Source organism: Dipodomys merriami, unplaced genomic scaffold, assembly GCF_024711535.1.
Source record: "Dipodomys merriami isolate MVZ:Mamm:240054 unplaced genomic scaffold, mDipMer1.0.p SCAF_156, whole genome shotgun sequence".
In the NCBI taxonomy this organism is placed as follows: domain Eukaryota; kingdom Metazoa; phylum Chordata; class Mammalia; order Rodentia; family Heteromyidae; genus Dipodomys; species Dipodomys merriami.
Window position 1 is genome coordinate 2,040,384 of NW_027202893.1, and position 25,727 is coordinate 2,066,110.

General features: G+C 44.6%; 1 protein-coding gene across 1 annotated transcript in view; it reads left to right on the top strand.

Moving 5' to 3' along the window:
- Positions 1-25,542, top strand: part of LOC138827492 (exopolyphosphatase PRUNE1) — a 32,122-nt gene extending 6,580 nt beyond the window's left edge. The window contains exons 2-8 of the mRNA XM_070023051.1: positions 7,226-7,318; positions 8,189-8,391; positions 11,086-11,270; positions 12,202-12,360; positions 13,728-13,822; positions 16,740-16,898; positions 23,098-25,542. Coding sequence (XP_069879152.1) covers positions 7,226-7,318; positions 8,189-8,391; positions 11,086-11,270; positions 12,202-12,360; positions 13,728-13,822; positions 16,740-16,898; positions 23,098-23,526 — 1,323 coding nt within the window. The 3' untranslated portion in view covers positions 23,527-25,542. The remainder of the gene's footprint in view (positions 1-7,225; positions 7,319-8,188; positions 8,392-11,085; positions 11,271-12,201; positions 12,361-13,727; positions 13,823-16,739; positions 16,899-23,097) is intronic.
- The last annotated feature ends 185 nt before the right edge of the window (positions 25,543-25,727 follow it).

Below are 25,727 nucleotides of genomic sequence, written 5' to 3' on the forward strand. Positions count from 1 at the left end.
AAATTAGTTCCAGTGTTAGCTCTATTTTCTTTTCTTTTTCTTTCTTTCTTTTTTTAAAAATTGGTCATGGGGCTTGAACTCTGGGCCTGAGTGCTGTCCCTCAGCTCTTCAGCTCAAGGCTAGCGCTCTACCACTTGAGCCACAATGCCACTTCCAACTTTTTTCTGCTTACATGGTGCTGGGGAATCAAACCAGGGCCTCATGCATGCAAGGCAAGTGCTCTACCACTGAGCCACCTTCCCAGCCCTGCTCTATTTTCTTTTCTGTTTGTTTTTGTGCCAGTACTAGGGCTTGAATTCAGGGTCTGGGTGCTGTCCCTTAACTTTTTCACTCAAGGCTGGTGCTCAAGCTACAGCTCTACTTCTGGTTTTTTGGTGGGTGAGTGTATATAAGAGTCTCATGGATTTTCCTGCCTCGGCTGGCTTCCAACCCTGATCCTCACATTTCAGCCTCCTGAGGAGCTAGGATTACATGCATGAGCCACCAGCACTCAGCCTCATTTTCTAATATAAAAAGCAGTAAGAAGCAAATCTGAGGTTCAGCTTTTCGAGTGCTGGGCCTACTGCTTTCAGAGAACAAACAGTATAAAGAAAGGACAGAGTGGAATGTGCACATCAGGGTTTGGGGGTGGAATATTCCAGTTAGGCTAGAGTAATGGAGGGTGCTGACTGGGAGAAAGAATGCTACCACCTCCCTAAGTTACACACCACACCACACCATATACACCTCTTCCAAGGTTTGCTACAAAACTAGTATCCCATTTTTATTCATTCCTTTTGTTTGCTGCTCTCATCTAGGCTTGTCTTAGCACAGCAGTTAATTATTAGTTCATTTTGTTCTAGAGATCTCTCCTCACCTCAGAGCCACGAAGTTATATTGGTCCCTGCTTTCTGCTTTCCTTTGCCTACTTTTCATGCTGCGAATCTTACAGATCCTGATTCAACTGCCACATGCAATGATGCAGCAGTGTGTGTGTGTGTGTGTGTGTGTGTGTGTGTGTGTGTGTGTGTGTGTGTGTGTGTGTGTGTGTGTGTGTGTGTGTGTGTGTGTGTGTGTGTGTGTGTGTGTGTGTGTGTGTGTGTGTGTGTGTGTGTACCAGTCCTAGAACTTGAACTCAGGGCCTGGTCACTGTCCCTAAGCTTTTTTTTCTCAAGTCTAGCTAGCGCTCTACTATTGGCGCCACGGTGCCACTTCGGACTTTTTCTGGGTAGTTCATTGGAGATAAGAGTCTCCTGCCTGGGTTGGCTTTGAACATTGATCCTCAGATCTCAGTCTCCTGAGTGGTTTAAAATTACAGGCGTGAGCCACCAGCACCTGGCTGAAGCAACTCATATTCAAACTGAAAAGTTTTTCTTTTTCCCCAAGAGCCTCCTTGAATAGCAATAGTTTCTCTACCTTGTTCTGCTTTTTCTGTTTCTCACCTTTCTTCTTCATAGGCAGGGCCATGTGGTTCTCCTGTGTTTCTATAGTTCCCTCTCTAGAGAACACAGGATGCCCCTTCCTGCCTCAGTGAGTAGATTATCCACAGCAAGCTATTTCAAGTGTTTTGCTGTCACTTTGGTCCACAGCCATCTGGTATGTGGTCCACAGTGTTTGGTATCCAGGAAACAAAGGGGCCTTTTCTGGTATGAGGATTAGGAGTTACAAGTCAGAGGACTTACTGTAAGATTGAGATCTTGTGCCCAGAGTTCTCTTTCTTTTGGAAAATAGTGTTGAAAAATTTCCCGGTATCCATGAGCTTCCACACAATATAGACATAATAACCAAGGTAAAATAATTTATCTAGTTTTGATACATGTACATAATGTGTAGCATTTTTTGGGGGGGGGTCCGGTGGTGGGGCCTGAACCCTGGGCCTGGGCACTGTCCCTCAGCTCTTCAGCTCAAGGCTAGCGCTCTACCACTTGAGAGCCACAGTGCCACTTCCGGCTTTTTTCTTTTTTCTTATGTGGTGCTGAGGAATCAAACCCAGGACCTCATGCATGCAAGGCAAGCGCTCTACCACTGAGACACCTTCCAGCCCTCCAATCAGCATTTTTGTTGGATAATTGGAGATGGAATCTCAAGGACTTTTCTGCCTGGGCTAGTTTTGAAATTGAGGGTGGCCTGAGATCTTTAGATCTCAGCTTCCTGAGTAGCTAGGATAGAGAAATGTGCCACTGGAACCTGACATTTTTTGTGTATATGAGTGTGGAGGATAGGAATTGAAGCCACGGCCTTGTAGTACATGCTAACCACAACTTATATATATAACAAAGCTATACACCCTAGCCTCTTCTCTCCATATGCGGAAATATGCAAAACTTTCTGTACTGGCTATTTTAGAATATTCAGTCATTGTCAACTATAGTTACAGGTGCTGTATTAAAGGACACTAGAAGGTTAATGGGCAAGGGTGCCCATTAACTGTCCTCTTCTCCGCTCTTCCCCCAGGCTCTGGTAACTACTTTTCTACTCTACTTCTTTGAGGTCAATTTTTAGGCTTCCACATATGAAAATGTGTGATATTTCACTTTCCGTGCCTATCTTCATATAACATACTATTCTTTAGTTCAGTCCATGTTGCTGCAAATGACAGAATTTCATTCCTTTTATAGCTGAATAAATACTCTATTATGAGATTGTGGTTTGAGGCCTGAAAGTAGAAAAGTCTGTAAGACTTCATCTTTAAAAAAGCTGGGCTGGCCAGGCACCGGTGGCTCATGCGTATAATCCTAGCTACTCAGGAGGCTGAGATCTGAGGATTGCAGTTCAAAGCCAGCCCGGGCAGGAAAGTCCGTGAGACTCTTTATCTCCAATAAACCACTAGAAAACCGGAAGTGACACTGTAGCTCAAGCGGTAGAGCGGTAGAATGCTAGCCTTGAGCTGAGGAGCACAGGGACGGGGCTGAAGCCCAGAGTTCAAGCCTCACAACTGACCAAAAAAAAAAAAAAAAAAAAAAAAAGCTGGGCTGGCCAGACACCTGTGGCTCATGCCTGTAATCCTAGCTACCCAGGAGCTTGAGAACTGAGGATTGCCATTTAAAGCCAGCCTGGGCAGGAAAGTCTATGAGACTCTTTATCTCCAGTTAACCACCAGAAAACCAGAAGTGACGCTGTGGCTCAAGTGGTAGAGCATATATCTTGAGCTTAAGAGCTGAGGGACAGCGCCCACCTAGAATTCAACCCCACACCGGGAGGGGGAAAAATGAAGCTGGGCTAGCAATCAAGCAGATTTGTGAACCTGAACTCAACCTATCTGAGCAGAGGGACAGGGACTGCTGCTGCATTAGGGATAAATAGGGGAGTAGCCTGCCTGTTCTGTGTGCTTGCTTGCCAGATTTCTGACTGATGGCTCATCCTTTTGCAAAAGTAAATACTGCCTTGCTGAGGAAGAAAATAAAAAAAAAAGCTAGTTTGGCTGGGCACCAGTGGGTCATGCTTGTAATTTTACTACCTAGGTGGCTGAAATGAGGATTGTAGATCAAAGCTTGCCCAGGCAGGAAAGTCTGTGAGACTATTATCTCCAATAAATTACCATCAAAACGCTGGAAATGGCCAGGTGCTGGTGGCTTACACCTGAAAGCCTTAGCTAGTCAGGAGACTGAGATCTGAGGATCATGGTTCTAAGCCAGCCCAGGCAGGAAGGTCTGAAACACTTATCACCAGTTAACTACCAAAAAAAAAAAAAAAAAGCTGGATATGGAGCTGTGGCTGAAGTGGTAGAGCACTAGACTTATGCAAAAGAAGCTCAGAAATAGTGCCCAGGCCCTGAGTTTAAGCCCCAGGACCTGCACACACACAAAAGAACAACTAGGTTGGAGGCATGTCTCAAGAGGTAGAATGAGGGGCTGGGAAGGTAGCTCAATGGTAGAGCGCTTGCCTTGCACGCATGAGGCCCTGGGTTCGATTCCTCAGCACCACATTAAAAAAAAAAAAGACAAAGCTGGAAGTGGCGCTGTGGCTCAAGTGGTAGAGCACTAGCCTGGAGCTGAAGAGCTGAGGGACAGCGCCCAGGCCGAGTTCAGGCCCCACAACTGTGCCCCCCCAAAAAAGAGGTAGAATGACAGCTGAACAAGCATGAGTCTCTGATATCAAGCCACCAAAAGAAGAGGAGGAGGAGGAGGAGGGTGGGGGAGAGGGGGAGGGGGAGGAAGGGGAACCCCATTTATTTATTTATTTATTTTTAAATTTAAAATTTTATTTTATTTTATTTGAGAACATACTGTACAGAGGGGTTACAATTACATGGGCAGGATAATGCATACATTTCTTTTTTTTTTTTTTTTTTTTTTTTTTTTGTCGGTCGTGGGGCTTGAACTCTGGGCCTGGGCGCTGTCCCTCAGCTCTTCAGCTCAAGGCGAGCGCTCTACCACTTGAGCTACAGCGCCACTTCCGGTTTTCTGGTGGTTTATTGAAGATAGGAGTCTCACGGTCTCTCCTGCCCGGGCTGGCTTTGAACCGCGATCCTCAGATCTCAGCCTCCTGAGTAGCTAGGATTACAGGCGTGAGCCACCGGCGCCCGGCTAATGCATACATTTCTTACCAAGCATTGCAGCCTCCTCCTTTGATGGGAACCCCATTTATAACTAGATAGTATAATTTATAACATCTCTTCCTCCCTGGCTTTTTAGTAGGGGAAGTGATAAGGATAGTCTATACAGGAAAGACAACACTGAATATTCTGGACTTTCCTTTTTCATCAAGTTATATTTTGTTTGTTTGTGATGTTGGTACTGGGCTTAACCTCACAGCCTGGGTGCTATCCTTTAGTTTTTTTTCACTCACAACTGGTGTTCTACCACTGAAGCCATAGCTCCACTTCTGTCTTTTGGTGGTTAATTGGAAATGAGTTTCCCATCCTGGCTTCAAACTGTGATCCTCGGATCTTAATCATCTGAGTAGCTAGGATTACGAGCATGAGCCACTGGCATTTGGCTTTTTTTTTTTTTTTTAAATAGGGACTTATGTATTTCTTTATTTCTTTTTTCTTTTTTTTTTTGTCGGTCATGGGGCTTGAACTCTGGGCCTGGGCGCTGTCCCTCAGCTCTTCAGCTCAAGGCAAGCGCTCTACCACTTGAGCTACAGCGCCACTTCTGGCTTTCTGGTGGTTTTATTGGAGATAGGAGTCTCACGGTCTCTCCTGCCCTGGCTGGCTTTGAACCTCGATCCTCAGATCTCAGCCTCCTGAGTAGCTAGGATTACAGGCGTGAGCCACCAGCTCCCGGCTTTGTATTTCTTTATTTCTGCAGTGCTTTTGCCTGTGCCTCCTGTGTAGCTGGAACTAAAAACATGAATCACCACTGCTCAGCTTTTTTGTTGAGAAGAGGGTCTCAATACCTTTTTACCCAGGCTGCCCTAAAGCCACAATCCTCATGGTCTCTGCTTCCTGAATAGCTGGGATGACAAACATGGGCCATGAACACCTGGTCAATAATTCTCAAAGTACCTGCCTCATTAGGTTTGAGGATTAAATGATTAGTATGATTTGTTAATGCACATGAAAATTAGAAAGTGCCTGGCATACTCAAATGTTTAAAAATACAGCAAACCTCTGTCTCTGCTGTTGTGGGCATATAGTCTAAATGTGCTTTATGTGTACTCATAGTTGGATGTTATGGTTGTTATGCTGTAATCCCAATACTCCGGAGGGTTGTGAGTTTGAGGCCAGCCTGGACTGCATACTAAGATCAAAAAAAAGAAAAGGAAGACTAAGGCGAAAGCTTTCCCCTCCATCTCCCTCCTCAGAGTTCTTAGCAGCAGCTGGGCTTCCAAAGCTTTAAAAATAAAAATTCCAGTAGCAGCAACTGTTGTTGCTATAATCTGAATCTGTTTCTTGGGTTGGTTGTGTGAGGTACTTGGTTGTTATATATGGTTATCATTTGAGACTTCTCCTGATAGAATTTTTCCATATAATAAATTTGAGCTTCTGAACTTTATTTGGTCAGTTATGGGGCTTGAACCCAAGGCCTGGGTGCTGTCCCTGAGCCTCTTTGTGCTTAAGGCTAGTGCTTGACCAATTGAGCTACAGCTCCACTTCCAGGTTTTGAATGGTTAATTGGAGATAAGAATCTCTCAGGGCCGGGCGCTGGTGGCTCACACCTGTAATCCTAGCTACTCAGGAGGCTGAGATCTGAGGATCGCGGTTCAAAGCCAGCCCGGGCAAGAGAGACCGTGAGACTCCTATCTCCAATAAACCACCAGAAAAACCGGAAGTGGCGCTGTAGCTCAAGTGGTAGAGCACTTGCCTTGAGCTGAAGAGCTGAGGGACAGCGCCCAGGCCCAGAGTTCAAGCCCCATGACCGACAAAAAAAAAAAAATCTCTCAGGGACTTTTCTGCCTGAGCCAGCTTCTAACCTGGATCCTCAAATCTCAGCCTCCAGAGTAGCTAGGATTATAGGTGTGAGCCACCAACGACCAGCTGGAACTTTATTAATTAATTTATTATTATTATTTATTATCAAGCCCCATTCCTGGGGCTTGAACTCTGGGCATGGGCTTTCCCTGAGCTTCTTTTGCTCAAGGCTAGTGCTGTAGTACTGGAGTCACGGTGCCACTTTGGGCTTTTTCTGAATAGCTTATTGAAAATAAGCGTCTCATAGACTTTACTGCCTGGTCTGGTTTCAAACCTGGATCATCAGATCTCTGCCTCTTGAGTAGCTGGAATTACAGGTGTGAGCCACCAGCACCTGGCTTGAAACAGCACTCATAGCACTTCCGGCTTTTTCTGTTTATGTGGTACTGAGGAATCGAATCCAGGGCTTCATGCATGCTAGACAAGCACTCTACCACTAAGCCACCTTCCCAGCCTAGTCCAATGGTTTAGAATGTAAGGATCGTTATCCCTGGTTTGAAAATGAGGGCAGTAGATTGGGACAACAGCCAGGGTTGATAGTTTAAGAGTGTGACTTGAATTTACCAACTCCCCATATGGTACTTTTGACTATTGAGTGCCTAAAGAGGCATAAGAAATTAGATCATTGTTTACTGTCCTGTAAGATAATATTCCGAGACTACTTAGAGAAAAAGCACTTTTCCACCAACTGAATGTGTGTGGAGTGCGTGCAGCTCAGCTAAAACTCTGAGGCCCTATCTGCTAAAACCCTCATCCACGATGTAAGGAACAATAAGATTATCCCACTTCCTCTGTGAAGATCAGTGAGAGGATGAGTGTGAAGGCCTGGTGAGTATAAGGTGAATGGAAGTGAAGAGACCACTTTGGCAGTTTCCCCTTCCTCCTCTCCAGGAGTCCCGGCCTCTACATGTTGTATTGGGAAATGAAGCCTGTGACTTGGACTCCATGGTATCTGCTCTGGCCCTGGCATTTTACATGACAAAGGTGAGTACCTAAATAATCCCTTAGAATGAATAGATTTGAATTCAAGACCCAACTCTGCCACTTACAGTGGGTAAATTAAATCCCTTGACTGCTGAATCTCAGGTCACTATCTGAGAAGACGCTGTTTTACAGTGTTGTTGTGAAGGCCAAATGAATAGATATGTTTTGAGGGATATTTGTAAGTCATAAAGCAATATTTGAACTAATTATCATTGAATTTCAGAGATCCAGTATGTATTTCTTCTGTCAAGTCAGCTTTCGTGCCTGTACTTGGGCTTAGACTCAAGGCCTTGAGCACTTAGCTTTTTTTGATCAAGGCTGGCACTTTACCAGTTGCCATACCTCCATTTCCAGCTTTTTCCTGGTTAATTGGAGATAAGAGTCTCAGATTTCTTTGCCTGTGCTGGCTTAGAACCTCAGATCTTAGCTTCCTAAGTAGCTAGGATAACTGGTGTGAGCCATTGCTGCTCAGCTCCGGGTTAGTTCTTGAGCTCTGCTAATCCTTTCTCTACAGCAGCACTTCTATAACTAGGTCTTTTCCATGCTAAGAGGGAAGGGGCTTGAGATCCCTTTGGAACCAAGAGTGAAGGTTTAGTGTAAGTCTGTCAGAGTCCATACGTGGCATGAACTCCATTCTTTGTTGGCCTCAATTCCCAGTAAAAAAGGTAAAAGAAAAAAAAAAAAAGAACAATCCTTTTATTTTCATAGACTGGGTAATTGTGGCTTGGGGAAGATGGTAACTTGCCCAGGATCATGTATGTCTCCTTTGGTCTCAGTAGTCTTGTTAATTGAGCTATATTCGCCAGCCCAGGCTTGTGACTTCCTCCTGTGTATTCTAAAACATTTTGATTCCTTCTTTTCACTATCCAGACAACTGAAGCTGAGGAAATCTTTATACCAGTTTTAAATATAAAACGTTCTGAGCTACCTCTGCGAGGCGACAACATCTACTTTCTTCAGAAGGTTCACATTCCCGAGACAGTCTTGATTTTTCGGGATGAGATTGACCTCCATGCGTTGCATCAGGCTGGCCAACTCACCCTCATCCTTGTTGACCATCATGTCTTACCCAAGTAAGGAGATGGACCATACTGGAATTTGGTGAATGAACTGTAAAGAGATGAAAAAAGCAGTTTTATTTTCAGGAATTTCACAGCTAATTATGATTGACAACTTCATGTCTAATATGGAAAAATCAATATAAAATAGCATTACTGTGCATGTTTATGGCATAAAGTTGTGTACCATAATAAAAGACAAATAATAAAAAGAATTAAAATTTTAGTTTTTCAAACTAAAGAAAAACCCCCACAATAATTTAAATCTTCCTTTAGTATTTAAGACTTTTTTTTGGTCAGTCGTGGGGTTTGAACTCTGGGACTGGGCGCTGTCCCTGAGCACTTTAGCTCAAGGCTAGCACTCTACCACTTGAGCCACAGCGCCACTTCCACCTTTATCTGCTTATGTGGTGCTGAGGAATTGAATCCAGGACCTCATGCATGCAAGGCAAGCACTTTACCACTGAGCCACCTTCCCAGTCCCTAAGACTTTTTTTTTTTTTTTTTTTTTTTTGTCGGTCGTGGGGCTTGAACTCTGGGCCTGGGCGCTGTCCCTCAGCTCTTCAGCTCAAGGCGAGTGCTCTACCACTTGAGCTACAGCGCCACTTCCGGTTTTCTGGTGGTTTATTGGAGATAGGAGTCTCACAGTCTCTCCTGCCCGGGCTGGCTTTGAACCTCGATCCTCAGATCTCAGCCTCCTGAGTAGCTAGGATTACAGGCGTGAGCCACCAGCGCCCGGCTAAGTTGGTCTACTTTCTACAAATCTTTTTTTTTTTTTTTTTTTGGTTGGTCGTGGGGCTTGAACTCTGGGCTTGGGCGCTGTCCCTCAGCTCTTCAGCTCAAGGCATGCGCTCTACCACTTGAGCTACAGCGCCACTTCCATTTCTACAAATCTTAAGTATTTTCCTCAAGTATATCATGATTGGAATAAGAAAAGTACTGTACTCTGAATGCATCAGTGCATCTCCGAATCTGAGAGTATGAAGATGAAACAGTCTGTTTTCCTGAAGCTTTCAGTCAGGAAAAGAGCATCAGACAAACAGATTATTGTGATGAGTATAAATGATGGGATGTAAATTCAGTATACCTGAGGAGAATGGAAGGTATCAGAGAAGGTTTTGTAGCAGAATTGATCCTTGATCAGTCTTTTTTGTTTTTGTTTTTGTTTTTTGGTCCAGTTGTGGGGCCTGAACTCTGGGCCTGGGCACTGTCTCTCAGCTCTTCAGCTCAAGGCTAGCGCTCTTCCACTTGAGCCACAGCGCCACTTCCGGCTTTTTTCTTTTTGCTTATGTGGTGCTGAGGAATCGAACCCAGGGCCTCATGCATGCAAGGCAAGCGCTCTACCACTGAGCCACCTTCCCAGCCCCCTTGATCAGTCTTAAGAGACTTAAGAGTGGAGGAGGCAACAGTGCATGATAAGAAATGTATTCATTACCTTGCCCATGTAATTGTAAACCTTCAGTACGGTATTTTCACAATTAAAAAAACAATGGCCTAGGGGCTGGGAAGGTGGCTCAGTAGTAGAGCACTTGCCTTGCATGCCTGAGGCCCTGGGTTCGATTCCTCAGCACCACATAAGCAAAACGAAAAAAGCCAGAAGTGATGCTGTGGCTCAAGTGGTAGAGCGCTAGCCTTGAGCTGAAGAGCTGAGGGATAATGCCCAGGCCCAGAGTTCAGGCCCCAAGACTGGATCCAAAAAAAAAAAAAAAAGGCCTAAAGTAGAAAAAAAAAAAATCCTAAGAGTTCTAGGTGGGGGGCTGGGAAGGTGGCTCAGTGGTAGAGTGCTTGCCTTGCATGCATGAGGCCCTGGGTTAGATGCCTCAGCACCACATAAGCAGAAAAAGCTTGAAGCGGCGCTGTGGCTCAAGTGGTAGAGCTTGAGCCTTGAGCTGAAAATCTGAGGGATAGTGCCCAGGCCCAGAGTTCAGGCCCCAAGACCCACACACACACAAAAAGAGAGTTCTAGGTGTTTACTGCCTAAATGGGAGGGGAGATGTTTAAGAAAGGCATTCCAGGGCAAGGGAGTAATTAATAGAAGCAAAGCCAGGCAGGCATGAAATAGCATAATGATTTAGGGGGACTGGAATTTGTTTTGCACAGCTGAAGCATAAAATCAGAGAGGAAAGTAGGACATGGGAAAAGATGAGACTAAGAAGATAGGCAGGAGGTAGCTCACAGAGGCTTTGAAGGCCCTTTTAAGGAGATTGGACTTTTTAAGGTGATGTTAAATTTGATTATATTTATTCCTAACAGAATTTGCTTTTTTCAAATGATCATTGACAACTCTGGGAAGGACAATTTAAGAAGGCCCTTAGTCTGAAGTGGTGATTGGTTAAGAGACAGTTGAAAAAGTCTGGATGAGAGATAGTGAAGGCTTGAACAAAGCAGGCTGAAAAGGATGACTTGGTTAAAAACCCCAGTACTTGGTGATCTGCGTGGAATTTGAATATTGAGAGGTTTGAGGGAAGGAGTGAGAATTTGATGGGAATGGAAGAACCAACAAGGAAAGCAAAACATGTTTAAATACCATGTTACTTTCAACATTAAAGAGAATGAGGAGGTGTGAGGCAGAGGTAGGCTTGACAAGACATCTCCTATGTTTGCCTGAGACATCTATTCTCACCTTTATTGGGAAGGCAGACTAAGATTAGCTAGAAGCTGAAGTACCCCTGCCTATCTTTCTTTCTCTTTTACCCTCCCTCCTCACAGGAGTGACAGAGCTCTGGAGGAGGCAGTAGCAGAGGTGCTAGACCATCGACCCATCGATCAGAAACACTGCCCTCCCTGTCATGTTTCAGTGGAACTGGTGGGATCCTGTGCCACCCTAGTGACCGAGAGAATCCTGCAGGGGGCACCAGAGGTCTTGGACAGGCAAACTGCAGCCCTTCTGCATGGTAAATATGACTGTGAGCCATGAAATCAGAGTAGTTTCAAAGAAGTTGAAAAGTCTAGACTCTTCCAGCCTAACTATATGATCTCAAAGCCATTTAGTTCATGATGAGGGTGGGATTCTTTTGGAAACGGGCATTCAGTGGCCTAGGGCATGTTTTATTGGAGAAAGTGTGAAGGAAGCCCAAGGCAATAGACTAGACCTTGAAGCTTCCTATTGTCTATAGCAGTGTTTAATGGAAGGAGGAGGGGCCAAAGAGGCAGAATCCGGATTCTGATAGCACTTCCACCAGAAAATAGTTATGTGTCCATAAGTGAATCTCTTACTAATCTTTTTCTCCTATCTCCACTTATTAAAAAAGAGGATTATCTCTTCCAATTTAAAAATTGATAGAATTTAGCTCGCTGAAAATGTATTTGATGACATTAGGAAATTCCACCAGGACTTCTTAAGCTTCCTTTCCACCTTTGCTCCGTTTCCCTATTTTTTTTTTTTTTTTTGGTTTGGGGGAGGGGGTTGGTCATGGGGCTTGAACTTTGGGCTTCGGTACTGTCCCTGTGCTCTTCAGCTCAAGGCTAGGTCTCTATCACTTGAACCACAGAGTCACTTCCAGTTTTCTGGTGGGTAATCGGAGATGAGAGTCTCATGGACTTTTCTGCCTGGCTGGCTTTGAACCTCTGTCCTCAGATCTCAGCCTCCTGACTAGTTAGGATTATAAGCATGAGCCACCTGCTCCAGTGTTCAGCTCCCTACTTTTTAGGTTAGATTTGGGAAGTCTTAACTCAAGATACTGAGTCAATCAGTTGATGTTTCTCATTTTGTTTTCAGTGACTTTATCTTGCAAATCTCTTCTGTTTAGTTTGAAGGTTTTATGTGTCCTATGCTTGTAAGTGGTTGAATCACAGTATTAAAATTCTGTCACCTCCCTTCCTTAGGAACCATCATTTTGGACTGTGTAAATATGGATCCTAAAATTGGAAAGGCAACTCTAAAGGATAAAAAATATGTGGAAAAGCTGGAGGCTCTCTTCCCAGATCTGCCCAAGAGAGAGGATATCTTTGAATCCTTACAGAAAGCAAAGTTTGATGTCTCAGGTATAAAATTTCAACCTGAATTCTCCATCTTCCTCAGGAGTAGGCTGGTGGACAAGCATTGTTCCTTATATTCTTGAATGCCACCTAAACAATTTTAGAGCATGCGTAATGATTTAAGCTTTATACCAGAGAGAAGCGGAGTATGAACATATGAGTCCTGTCATTAACTCTTGGGTAATATAAGGAAGTATGATGGTGTATACCTGAAATCCTAGCATGTAGTGGGCTTAGACAGGATTTTGAGGTTGAGGCTGACCTTGGCTACAAAGGGAGACCCTATCTAAAAAAAGTCTCAGGTTTAAGTCAAATGTGAGAATATAGCACGTAAATAAAATATATTGAAGGGCTAGTGAATTATCAATGTGCTATATAATTGGTTGGAGGCAGAAGAAACATTTAGAGTGACTATATAGGACTGGTGATGTGGCTCAGGTGGTAGAGTACCTGCTTGGCAACCTGGAGGCCAAGTTCAAATTTCAGTACTATAATAATGAACATACAAATGATGAAGAGAACAAAAATATCCATAAACTCCAACCCAGCCACCACCTATTTAGATGAAAAGGAAAGAGGATTGTCTAGGGGAGAGGCAAGGAGAGATACTGGGGGTTGAAGAGGTCCAAAGTATATTATTTGCATGTGTGCCCATGTACACACCTGTGTGTGTGTGTGTGTGTGTGTGTGTGCATGAGTGAATGTATACATATATATATGTATATACATAAGTAGAGACACATAACGAAACCTACTAAATGCTGTTTGTAAAAGGGAGAAATTGGATGGGGGCTTAAGGAACATAATAAAGGGGGTAAACTCATTCCAAGTATGCGGTGCATGGATAGAGTGATAGAGGGCCTGACTAGAAAGCATATGACCTTGACTCCAAACTTCAGTATCATCAGTCAATTCAAACTCTTACGAAATTAGGATAATGAGACCTCCTTGTAGTATTACTATGTGCTAATTTAAAACAAGTGGAAGGAAAGAAAGAAAAGTACACATATACTTTTAGAAATTTAAAGCAATACAGAAGGGGGAAAGGAGGGCTGGGGTATAGCTCAGTAGTGCTGTACCTGCCTGCATGCAGAAGGCCCTGAGTTTATTAACCCAGCAGTGCAGAAACAAACAGCAAAGGAGCAGGAGAGGTGGAAGCCTCTCCTTCCTTTGACCTTTCTGTATAAAGTCCCTTGATCCAAAGGTAACTGCTGTGCCCAATTATTTAGCTCATTATAAAACAACATTTTGAGTTCTCTTTCGTGTTTGTTGTATCAAAGAGAGACTATGTTTTTCCTTTTCCTTGTTTTTCCCAACCTGGTGCAGGGACCTGGGTCTCCCATCGTACTCCTACTCTCACATCTATTTTCTAGGACTGACCACTGAGCAAATGCTCAGAAAGGACCAGAAGACCATTTATAGACAAGGCACCAAAGTGGCCATTAGTGCAGTATACATGGATTTGGAGGTAAGAACAAGTTGTGGTGTGAGTGGGAAGGGAAAACCTTTAGCTCTGATTGTGTGATTTTGCCCTTGTTGCCAGCTTAGCTTTAGAATACCTCTGTGCCCGCCTGTACTCTGTGACTCTACAGCCTATCGTCTCTCACTGCACCACATACTCGTTTCAGTTTCCCTGACTCCACTTCTGCACCTCTACAAATCACTCTCCCCACAGCAACCAGATCAATTGTTTTAAGATGTTAAATCATATCCAAATACTTCACCTTACTTCCTTTCCATTGTGCTTCTAATATAATCTAAAGGCCTCACTGTGGTTGCGGGACCGTAGCTCTATCTCAATCTGACCCTTGTCTGTCTGCCCTTCCTTCCTTCCCTCCTTCCTTCCTTCCTTCCTTCCCTCCTTCCTTCCTTCCTTCCTTCCTTCCTTCCTTCCTTCCTTCCTTCCTTCCCTCCCCCCTTCCTTCCTTCCTTCCTTCCTTCCTTCCTTCCTTTTGGTCAGTCATGGGGCTTGAACTCTGGGCCTGGGCGCAGTCCCTCAGCTCTTCAGCTTAAGGTGAGCTCTCTACCACTTGAGCCACAGCGACACTTCCAGTTTTCTGGTGATTTATTTGAGATAAAAGTCTTATGGACTTTACTGCCCAGACTAGCTTTGAACCATGATGCTCAGATCTCAGACTCCTAAGTAGCTAGGATTACAGGTGTGAGCCACTGGGCTGGGCTTTGTTTTGTTTTAGTCAGTTGAGGGGCTTGAACTCAGGGCCTGAGTATTGTCCCTGCACATTTTTGTTCAATCCTAATGCTCTACCACTTTGAGCCACAGTGCCACATCCAGCTTTTTGGTGGTTAATTGGAGAAAAGGGTCTTACAGACTTTCCTATCTGGGCTGACTTTGGACCTTGATCCTCAGATCTCAACCTCCTGAGTAGCAAGGATTATAGATAGGTGAGGAGCACCTGGCTGACTTGTCTGTCTTTCTTACCTCTTCTCATTCCAGTCCCACTTGTGTACTCATAGTCCAGCAGTTCTGTAGCCACCCCTGTTTTCTTTTCTAAAACCATTAAACTCAAGGCCTTTAAACTTGATTTTCTCTTTGCATATTGGCTTCTTCTTATCCTTCAGGCCTCAGCTAGGATTTATTTATTTTTTGTTTTGTTTTTTATTTTTATTTCTTGCCAGTCTTGGGGCTTGAACTCAGGGCCTGGGCACTGTCCCTGAGCCTCTTTGTGCTCAAGGCTAGCACTCTACCACTTGAGCCACAGCACCACTTCTGGCTCTTTCTGAGTAATTTATTGGAGATAAGAGTCTCAGGGAGTTTCCTACCTGGGCTGGCTTCCTCAGATCTCAGACCCCTGAGTAGCTAGGCATGAGACATAGGTGCCCAGCTAAAATAATTTTATTTTATGGTTTCTTTACTACACGTCTCTTATTTCTCTGCTGCTTTATCAGTTCCCCTAAAATACCACCATTTGTTTTGTTCTGTCTGGCACCTTTGACTGTGCCTGGTATAGTGGTTACTGTTGAATGAATGTTGAATGCCTTATTTCAAATGGAAATTTTAACTTTAACTGTAGTAATTTTTTGGCTATTGGGGAGGTTTTGAACTCGGGGATTCACATTTGCTAGGTAGGCACTCTACTGCTTAAGCCACACTTATAGCCCACACTTATAGTGTTTATTTTGGGCCAGTACCAGCTCTTGAATTTAGGGCCATAAGGCTCCTGCTCAGCTTGCTTGCTAAAAACTGGCACTCTGTATCACTTGGTCTGTGCTTCCAAGATTTTGCTAGTTAGTTGAAGGTAGAGTCTCAAGGACTTTTCTGTCTAGGCTGACTTCCAACTGAGATCCTCTAGGTCTCAGCCTCCTGAGTAGCTAGGATTATAGGAATGAACTATGTGTGTGTTGGGTTTTTTGTTGTTGTTTTGGGTTTTTTTTGTGTGTCAGTCCTGGGGCTTGAACTTGGGGCCTGGGCTCTGTCCTTGAGCTTTTGTGCTTTTTGTGCTCAAGGTTAGCATTCCACCACTTGAGCCATAGCTCTACTTCCAGCTTTTTTGGTAGTTAATCCTTAGATCTTAGCCTCCTGAGTAGCTAATACAAGTGTGAGCCACTAGTGCCCAGCTTCATTTTCTTTTGTTTGTTTTGTTTGTTTGTTTGGGTTTTTTTTTTTTCGGTCATGGAGTTTTAATTCTGGACCTGGGCACTGTCCCTGAGCTCTTCAGCTCAAGGTGGCTACTCTACCACTTGAGTCACAGCGCCACTTCCAGTTTTCTGGTGGTTGATTGGATCTAAGAGTCTCATAGACTTTCCTGCCTGGGCTGACTTTGAACTGCAATCTTCAGATCTCAGCCTCCTGAGTAGCTAGGATTACAGGTGAGAGCCACCAGTGCCCAGCTATCATGTTTAATTCTTTTTTTTTTTTTTTTTTTTGGGTCTGGTTGTGGGGCCTGAATTCTGGGCTTGGGTGCTGTCCCTCAGCTCTTCAGATCAAGGCTAGCGCTCTACCACTTGAGACATAGCTCCACTTCTGGCTTTTTTCTTTTTTCTTATGTGGTGCTGGGGAATCGAACCCAGGGCCTCAGGCATGCAAGGCAAACGCTCTACCACTGAGCCACCTTCCCAGCCCATCATGTTTAATTCTTAAAGCAAATGTTGATGTCTTATTTTGTCAATGAGGTAATTCAGGTTCAGGAAGTAGTTCAAGTCTTTAATCATATAGCAAATAGACAATAGGGCTGATTTTTTTCAAACCCAATCTGTTTTATCCAAAGCCTATTATTTTCCCCATTCTATCACACTGCCTCCCAACATGTCTATAACACAATAGTAGATATCTTTTTAATAGAGCACAAGTTGTAGGTTAACATATTGATGATAACAAGGATTGTCCAGCTTTAAGCCTTCATCCCTCTCCATTTCTTCCTTTTCAGGCCTTTCTGCAGCGATCCAACCTTCTTCCAGAGCTCAGTGCTTTCTGCCAGGCTCACAGCTATGATGCCCTGGTTGCCATGACTATCTTTTTCAATGCTCACAATGAGCCAGTGCGGCAGTTGGCTATTTTCTGTCCTCATATGGCACTTCGAATGTTGGTGAGTCTTCATCCTCCCCCAGCATGAGACCTTGCAGGGCTCGTTTTTGTTTTTTGTTTTTTTTGGTCGTGGGGCTTGAACTCTGGGCCTGGGCACTGTTCCTGAGCTCTTCATCTCAAGACCAGTGCTCTACCACTTGAGCCACAGCGCCACTTCCTATAAGGGCCTTTTTTTGATCGCCATCTTTTTTTGTCGGTCGTGGGAATTGAACTCTGGGTCTAGGTACTCTTGAGCTCTTCAACTGAAGGTTAGCGCTCTACCACTTGAGCCACGGCTCCACTTCTGGTTTTCTGGTGGTTAATTGGAGATAAGAGTCTCACAGAATTTCCTGCCCAGGCTGGCTTTGAACCACAGTCCTCAGATCTCAGCCTCCTGAGTAGCTAGGATTATAGGCATGAGCCACTGGCATCCAGGTTTGGTCCTCATCTTTACACAGAGGTTCTTTGACCTGATTTTAGGACCTCTCACTTCAGCTTTTTTCCATACTGTACACATGTGAAAATCCTTAATCATAGAGATAATAAATAATATTAGACACACGATTCCTGCCTATTAGGAACTTGAAATCTGGTTTAGGAAGAAATGTTACAAATGTGGAATTAGAATTCGATTCTTGGTTTAATCATTAACTTCTCACCCATGAAAAACTTTCCTTTCTCTTCTATTGCCCTGACATAGATACAAGAGAAGCCTAGAAGTGTGGCTTAGTAGTAGAGCCTCATATTTGAGGCCATGGATTCAGTTCCCAGCACCATAAGAAATAGCCAGCTCGGGGCTGGGAAGGTGGCTCAGTGGTAGAGCGCTTGCCTTGCATGCCTGAGGCCCTGGGTTCGATTCCTCAGTACCACATAAGCAAAAAGAAAAAAGCCGGAAGTGGCGCTGTAGCTCAAGTGGTAGAGCGCTAGCCTTGAGCTGAAGAGCTGAGGGACAGTGTCCAGGCCCAGAGTTCAGGCCCCACGACCGGACCAAAAAAAAAAAAAAATGAAATAGCCAGCTCATGTCTCCAGTTGGGAGGCTAAGGCTGGGATGTCACTTTTTTTTTTTTTTTTTTTTTTTTGTCGGTTGTGGGGCTTGAACTCTGGGCTTGGGCGCTGTCCCACTTGAGCCACAGCGCCACTTCCAGTTTTCTAGTGGTTTATTGGAGATAAGAGTCTCATGGACTTTACTGCTTGGGCTGGCTTTGAACCGTGATCCTCAGATCTCAGCCTCCTGAGTAGCTAGGATTACAGGCGTGAGCCACCAGCGCCTGGCTTGGAATGTCACATTTTGAGGCCAGCCTGAGCAAAAAGTTTACAAGGCCTAGCATCCCCATAGCAACCAATAACTAGTGTGGTAGTATATGCTTATTATCCCTAGCAACACAAGACAAGTGAATAAAGATTCTCAGTCCAGGCCAGTTTGTGCAAAAATTTATACTCTGTCTCAAAAGTACCCAGAACAAAAAGGGCTAGATGTGTGGCTCGGATGGCAGAGCGCATGCCTAAAAACTAACAAAAAACAGAAGAAACTTTTTCTACTATACAACATGCCTGGATTAATCTGTATGGTGTGAACTTTATAGGACAATGATAATATATTAAAGACCAGATTTGTTTCTTTTTTGGCCTTCCATTGGTCACCTCTCCTAACTCCTCCCTTTTTTTTCTCTCTCTCTTTTTTTGTTTTTTTTTTTGTTTTTGGTCATTCGTGGGGCCTGAACTGTGGGCCTGGGCGCTGTCTCTCAGCTCTTCAGCTCAAGGCTAGTGCTCCACCACTTCAGCCACAGCACCACTTCTGGCCTTTTCTGCTTATGTGGTGCTGAGGGATGGAACCCAGGGCCTCATTCATGCAAGGCAAGCGCTCTACCACTGAGCCACCTTCCTAGCCCACTCCCTTTTCTTTTTATCTCTTGGTTAAAGATTAATCCCTAAGTGGACTTAAGGCAGTTTAGGAGCTCTTTGGGTTGCTCAGACCATGTGAGGACTGCTAAAGATAAAATGTAGCCAGATAGCTGGGCACTGATGGCTCATCCCTGTAATTCTGGCTACTCAGGAGGCTCAGATCTGATGATCACCATTAAGAGCCAGTCCATGCATTACAGTCTGTGAGACTCTTATCTCCAATAAACCACCAGAAAACTGGAAGTGGCTTGAGCTGAAGAGCTCAGGGACAGTGCTCAGGCCCAGAGTGCAAGTCCCACAACTGACAAAAATAAATAAATAAATAAAAATATATGTATGTAAATGTATATAGCCAGATAGTCCTTTGTTTTCATGAAAGGTCTGTCTGCCCTATCTGTTCACCTTTGTTTTCTCCTCCAGAAAGACTGTGATTTTATTCACCATACAGGAGTTTTGACATTGTGGGAAGAACTAGATCTAAAAACTGTTCTGGATGTGGTAACACACACCTCTAATCCCAGCATTACAGAGGCAGAGGCAGTAGGCTAGTGAGTGTGAGGCTAGGCTGAGCGACATCACAAAACCCTGTTCCAAAAAATAAAATCAGGCCGGGCACTGGTGCTTCATGCCTGGAGTCCTAGTTATTCAGGATCCAAGGATCACAGCCTGCCAGGTAGGAAAGGCCACAAGACTCATCTCCAACAGACTACTCAGAAAAATCTGGAAATGGTGCTGTGGCTCAACTGGTAGAGCACTAGCCTTGAGCAAAAAGAAACTCAAGGATAGCATCTAGGCCCTGAGTTCAAACCCCTAGGCCCTCCCTGCCCTCCCCATACTCTAATAAATAAAATCAGAAACCTGTTGAAATTATTTTATGAAGGGGAGGGTGTGAATCTGATCAGAGTTCATTGTAAGCAAATATGAATATGTCAGAGTAAAACCCCCTTGAACAACTGATAGGTACTAATTTAAAAAAAAAATAGAGGGGGCTGGGAAGATGTCTCAGTGGTAGAGCGCTTGCCTTGCATGCCTGAGGCCCTGGGTTCAATTCCTCAGCACCACATAAGCAAAATGAAAAAAGCCGGAAGTGGCACTGTGGCTCCAGTGGTAGAGCATTAGCCTTGAGCTGAAGAGCTGAGGGACAGCACCCAAACCCAGAGTTCAGGCCCCATGACCGGCAAAAAAAAAAAAAAAAAAATAGAATGGGGCTGGGAAGGTAGCTCAGTGGTAGAGTGCTTGCCTCGCATGTATGAGGCCCTGGGTTCGATTCCTCAGTACCACATAAACAGAAAAAGCCAGAAGTGGCGCTGTGGCTTGAGCGCCAGCCTAGAGCTGAGGAGTTCAGGGACAGTGCTGAGGCCGAGTTCAAGTCCCACAACCAACAAAAAAAATAATTCAAGTAGACATACCTTTCTATTTGCCTTTGAGCTCTGGTAAATCAGTTCACTTGAATCTGAAAATGGCATACTAGTCCCTACTGGTTATTAACCTAATATCATACATTGCTGGGAACAGAATACTCAAAACATGGTGGCTTTTACTAATCATGTCATGAAGACTACCTACCTTTCAGAATCTAGTCCCTTCTCTACTGTTGTTCTGTAGCTCATTTAAATGAGATAATATTTTTTGGTCGGTCATGGGGCCTAGGCACTGTCCCTAACTCTTGCACAAGGCTAGTGCTCTACCACTTTGAGACATAGCTGTACTCCCAGTTTTCTCCTGGCTAGTTGGAGATATGAGTCTCGTGGACTTCCCTTCCTGAGCTGGCTTTGAACCATGATCTTCAGATCTCAGGCTCTGGAGCGGCTAGGACTACAGGTATGAGCCACCCGTACCCAGCCTTGTATTCTATCCATTCTATATAGCTGTTCTATATAGGTGCTAGTTCCAAGCTAAGTAAGGTTAGAGTTTAGATCTTCAAGAGCAGGTACACACGTGAAAATAAGTAGCTAGGATTACAGTCATGAGCCCCTGTAATTCTAGCTACACAGGAAGCTGAAATCAGGTTCAAAGTCAGCCTGGTCAGGAAAGTATGTAAGACTCTTACTCCAACTACCAAAAAGCTGGAGATAGAGCTGTGGCTTGTTAAAAATAGCTTGGGATGTTGGGGTAGTACATAGGAAGAATAAACACACGGGGGCTGGGAAGGTGGCTCAGTGTTAGAGCACTTGCCTTGCATGCCTGAGGCCCTGGGTTCAATTCCTCAGCATCACATAAGCAAAAAGAAAAAAAAGCCGGAAGAGGCGCTGTGGCTCAAGTACTAGAGTGCTAGCCTTGAGCTGAAGAGCTGAGGGACAGTGCCCAGGCCCAGAGTTCAGGTCCCACGACCGGACCCAAAAAGAAAAAGAAAAAAAAAAAAGAATAAACACACGAACGTTACTCAGCAAAGTTTACTTCTGCAGAGAGATGTGCCATCAGCCAAAAAACAAGCAAGCACAGAGCCAGGCTACTTTTTTTTTTTTTTTTTTTGGTAGTCTTGGGGCAGGCGCTATCCCAGAGCTTGTCAGCTCAAGGCTAGTTAGTGCTCTACTATTTGATCCACAGTGCCACTTTTTCTGTTTTTTTTGTTTGTTTTTTTGTTGGTCGTGGGGCTTGAACTCTGGGCCTGGGCACTGTTCCTGAGCTCTTCAGCTCAAGGCAAGTGGTCTACCACTTGAGCCACAGTGCCACTTTCGGTTTTCTGGTGGTTTATTGGAAATAAGAGTCTCATGGACTTTTCCTGCCCAGGATCCTCAGATCTCAGCCTCCTGAGTAGCTAGGATTACAGGCATGAGCCATCAGCACCCAGGTAGGCTGCTCCCTTTTTATCCCTAACCCAGCACCCTCTACCCCTCTGCTCACATTAGCTGAGCTCAGGTTCAACTGTCTGGAAAAGGATGTGGCTTGCTTAATAGGATATGGTTAAAATTCAAGGAACTACTAACAGGTTGTCTTAATTAAAGGTGTTCAGGAAAAGGATGCAGTAAACAAGGACTAATCCACCTGCCAAACCCTTCAGAAAAACAATTCTCTCAAGATTATCAGAAAGGAAACAAACTGCTTTGATAGAAAAGATGCTTTTCGGGCTGGGAAGGTGGCTCAGTGGTAGAGCTCATGCCTTGCATGCCAGAGGCCCTGGGTTTGATTCCTCAGCACCACATAAGCAAAAAGAAAAAAGCCAGAAGTGGCGCTGTGGCTCAAGTGGTAGAGTGCTAGCCTTGAGCTGAAGAGCTGAGGGACAGCGCCCAGGCCCAGAGTTCAGGCCCCATGACCGGACCCCAAAAAAAAAAAAAAAAGAAAAGATGCTTTTCAGCCAGGAGCCAGTGGCGCCTGTCTATAATCCCAGGTACTCAGGAGGCTGAGATCTGAGGATCAGGGTTCAAAGCCACCCCCAGGCAGAAAAGTATGTAAGACTCTTTTTTTTTTTTTTTCTGTCGGTCGTGGGGCCTGAACCCTGGGCCTGGGCACTGTCCCTCAGCTCTTCAGCTCAAGGCTAGCGCTCTACCACTTGAGCCACAGTGCCACTTCAAGCTTTTTCTGCTAATGTGGTGCTGAGGAATCGAATCCAGGGCCTCATACATGCAAGACAGGCACTCTACTACTGAGCCACTTTACCAGCCCCCATGAGACTCTTATCTCCAATAAACCACCAGAAAACCAGAAATGGTGCTGTTGCACAAGTGGTAGAGCACTAGCCTTGAGCTGAAGAACTCAAGGACAGTGCCCAGGTCCAAAGTTCAAGACCTACAACCAACCAAAAAAAAGGGTGGGGGGCTGGGAAGGTTGCTCAGTGGTAGAGTGCTTGCCTTGCATGCATGAGGCCCTGGGTTCGATTCCTCAGCACCACATTAGCAGAAAAAACTGGAAGTGGTGCTGTGGCTCAAGTAGTAGAGCCCTAGCCTTGAGCTGAAGAGCTGAGGAACAGCGCCCAGACCCAGAGTTTAGACTCCACGACCAACAAAAAAAAAAAAAAAAAAAGAAAGAAAAGATGCTTTTCTCACAGGCTTAAGTAATAGAGCACCAGCCTTGAGTAGAAAAAACTAAAGGACAGCGCTCAGACTCTTTGAGTTCAAACCCAGTGTCAGCAAAAAAAAAACCCTATTAGTTTAAGAGCTGAGGCTCCCTGGGTTCTGGCTCAGATTCTATTATCATCCACATGCTCTCACTGTAGATAATGTCTCTCAGCTCAGATTTCCTTATTCAAATGAAATTTATGTTTCTTTTGTTGCAAGCATTAAAACTGAAGTTTGCCTCCTTTGTCGCAGCCTCTTGCTTAGAAGCCTCAGCTCTTTGCTACACAAAGCTATGTATCACTTCTCTTCTTGTCTCCTTTATAGCTCTGTGGAGTCCTGGAACGCTCCCACTCCCCAGCCCTGAAGTTGACCTCTATGCCAAGCATCCACCCTGACCTCCAAGCCTATCTTCAAGGCAACACACAGGTCTCTCGAAAGAAACTTCTGCCTTTGCTCCAAGAAGCCCTCTCAGCATATTTTGACTCCATGAAGATCCCTTCAGGGCAGCCCGAGACAGCACACGTGTCCAGGGAACAGGTGGACAAGGAATCGGACAGGGCAACTAGCACCCTGATTTCTGGACTGAGTCAAGATGAAGATGACCCTCCACTGCCCCCCACGCCCATGAACAGCTTGGTGGATGAGTGCCCTCTGGACCAGGGGCTGCCCAAGCTCTCAGCAGAGGCCGTCTTCGAGAAGTGCAGTCAGATCTCGCTGTCGCAGTCTGCCAATGCCTCTCCATCAAACAAGTGACTCTGGGGAGAGAAGGGCTAGGAAGAGTAGGGGAGGTGGCTTAGTCACCTCTAGTGCATGTTTTGAGATGTTTGGCGAGTTCAGCAATTGTGTCTTTTATTGCTCCAGGATCTAGTGTACTGTTCTCATAAAACTGTGAGGAGAAAGAAGGGAAGGAAAGCAGCTGCTTTTAAGAATGGCTTTCTGCCTTTTCCCTCCAATCTCTTATCAAATCAGATTTTATTATTTAATTTTATTATTATTTAAATCTGCACTGATTTTCCTCTATTTTCCAGGGATACATTATAATATACTCAGTGTCCTAGCAGAGGGGACAAAAAGAATGTAGACCCCAAAAGTGCCCTGAGTAAGGATTGTACACAGAATCAGTATCTGTCACAGAATTCAATGTTTGTTGCTGGTCTCCGTTAATGCAGTTATTCATTTTTTTTCATTCAAGTCTTCATTGAATATCTACTTTGAACCAAAAGGAGTATGTTTTAGAAACTCTTCTTCCAGTTTTCAGCCTTCACTAGATTTTGAAGTCTCTCTCTTCTTTTGGCTTCAGTTAGATGATAGTGTTTGATTCAAAGATTTGAACTCTGTCTTCTGAGCTTATTGTAAGTATTTCATGTTTTACTTGGAGCAAATTGGAGTCCATTATCTTCTTTCTTGACCTTTTTTTTTTTTTTTTTTTGGTCGGCCGTGGGGCCTGAACTCTGGGCCTGGGTGCTGTCCCTCAGTTCTTCAGCTCAAGGCTAATGCTCTACCACTTGAGCCACAGCGCCAAGGTGCGGAATCAAATCCAGGGCCTCATACATGCAAGGCATCTACCCCTGAACCACTTTCCCAACCCAACCTTTCTTTGGGTCTCATGCTCACAGGGCCAAAAGAACCCTGAAGAAACCTGAAGATCCCTGTGGGTTTAGTTTGTTTTTTTGTTTTTTTTGGGGGGGGTCCAGTTGTGGGGCCTGAACTCTGGGCCTGGGTGCTGTCCCTTAGCTCTTCAGCTCAAGGCTAGCGCTCTACCACTTGAGCCACAGCGCCACTTCTGGCTTTTTTTTTTTTTTTTTGCTTATGTGGTGCTGAGGAATCGAACCCAGGACCTCATGCATGCAAGGCAAGTGCTCTACCACTGAGCCACCTTTCCAGCCCCATAGTTTGGTTTGGTTTTGATACTGGGTTTTGAACTCAGAGCCTCTAGCTTGCTAGGTGGGCACTGTACAGAATGATAGACAATCAGAACCCAATCTCTGGTTCTTGAGAGTTCAGAAGGCACTAGGGAAGACTTTAAGACTCCATAGGCACTTTTCCCAAAAGACAACCAAACTGGAATAAGAACCCTGGTCTGTCTGCTCACAGAAGACAGTTTTCCTCCCCCAACTTTACTTTCTTCCCCCCTCCACCCTTTTTCCTCTTTTTTGTTCATGTTAAAAAGCAGCATGCAACTCTAATACTGACTGCCATAAACTGTGTGTCTTTTGACAAGACATTTCCTTACTCCAGGTCTCGTTTTCCTCATCTGTAAAACAAAGGTTTGGACTAGATGTTCCCTGGTATTCTGTGGTCTGCCTCTGGCTGCCTTGCTTTCTCTCCTCTACTTCTCTGTATTTTCATTGGGAACGCTCGGGGTCACTGGACTGTCTGTGTTTATGTGTGATGGTACTAAGGGACTTAGCCTCATGTAGCATGTACAGGGGTGTGATTGATTCATACCATGATGACCCAACTAAGAGCTCCTTCCACTGACTTGTTCTGCATGTGTAATCTCCCTTTTTTCTTCTGACCAACCTCTTCCCCCCTTTCCATACCCCATGTAAGTTGCCAGCATTTCACCCAACAGCGGGGTATGTGAGGGATTTGGTATGACATCTTCCAGTTGAGGGGGACAGTGTGACTTTAAGGGTACGACGTCTGTAGCTATTTGGAATGTAAAAATGGTCGTGTGATTACTGAACCAAAGGAATTTATGTTTTGTAACTTGGGTACCTTATTTTGCATTTTGTTAAAGTATTAAATACTTTTTTTCCTGTTTGAGGTCTTATTGTCTCTTTTTACAAATATCAGGCTTTTCCCTTCAGTAATTTTTTCAGCCTCCTTCCCACTCTACTTTTTTTGTTGTCTCTGAGCCACAAGGTCTGAATCCTTCCCCTTCTTTTTTTCTTTTATTCATTCTCCTAGACCCTTCCTTGTAAGATACGTATCTCCAGTTTTACTTACAA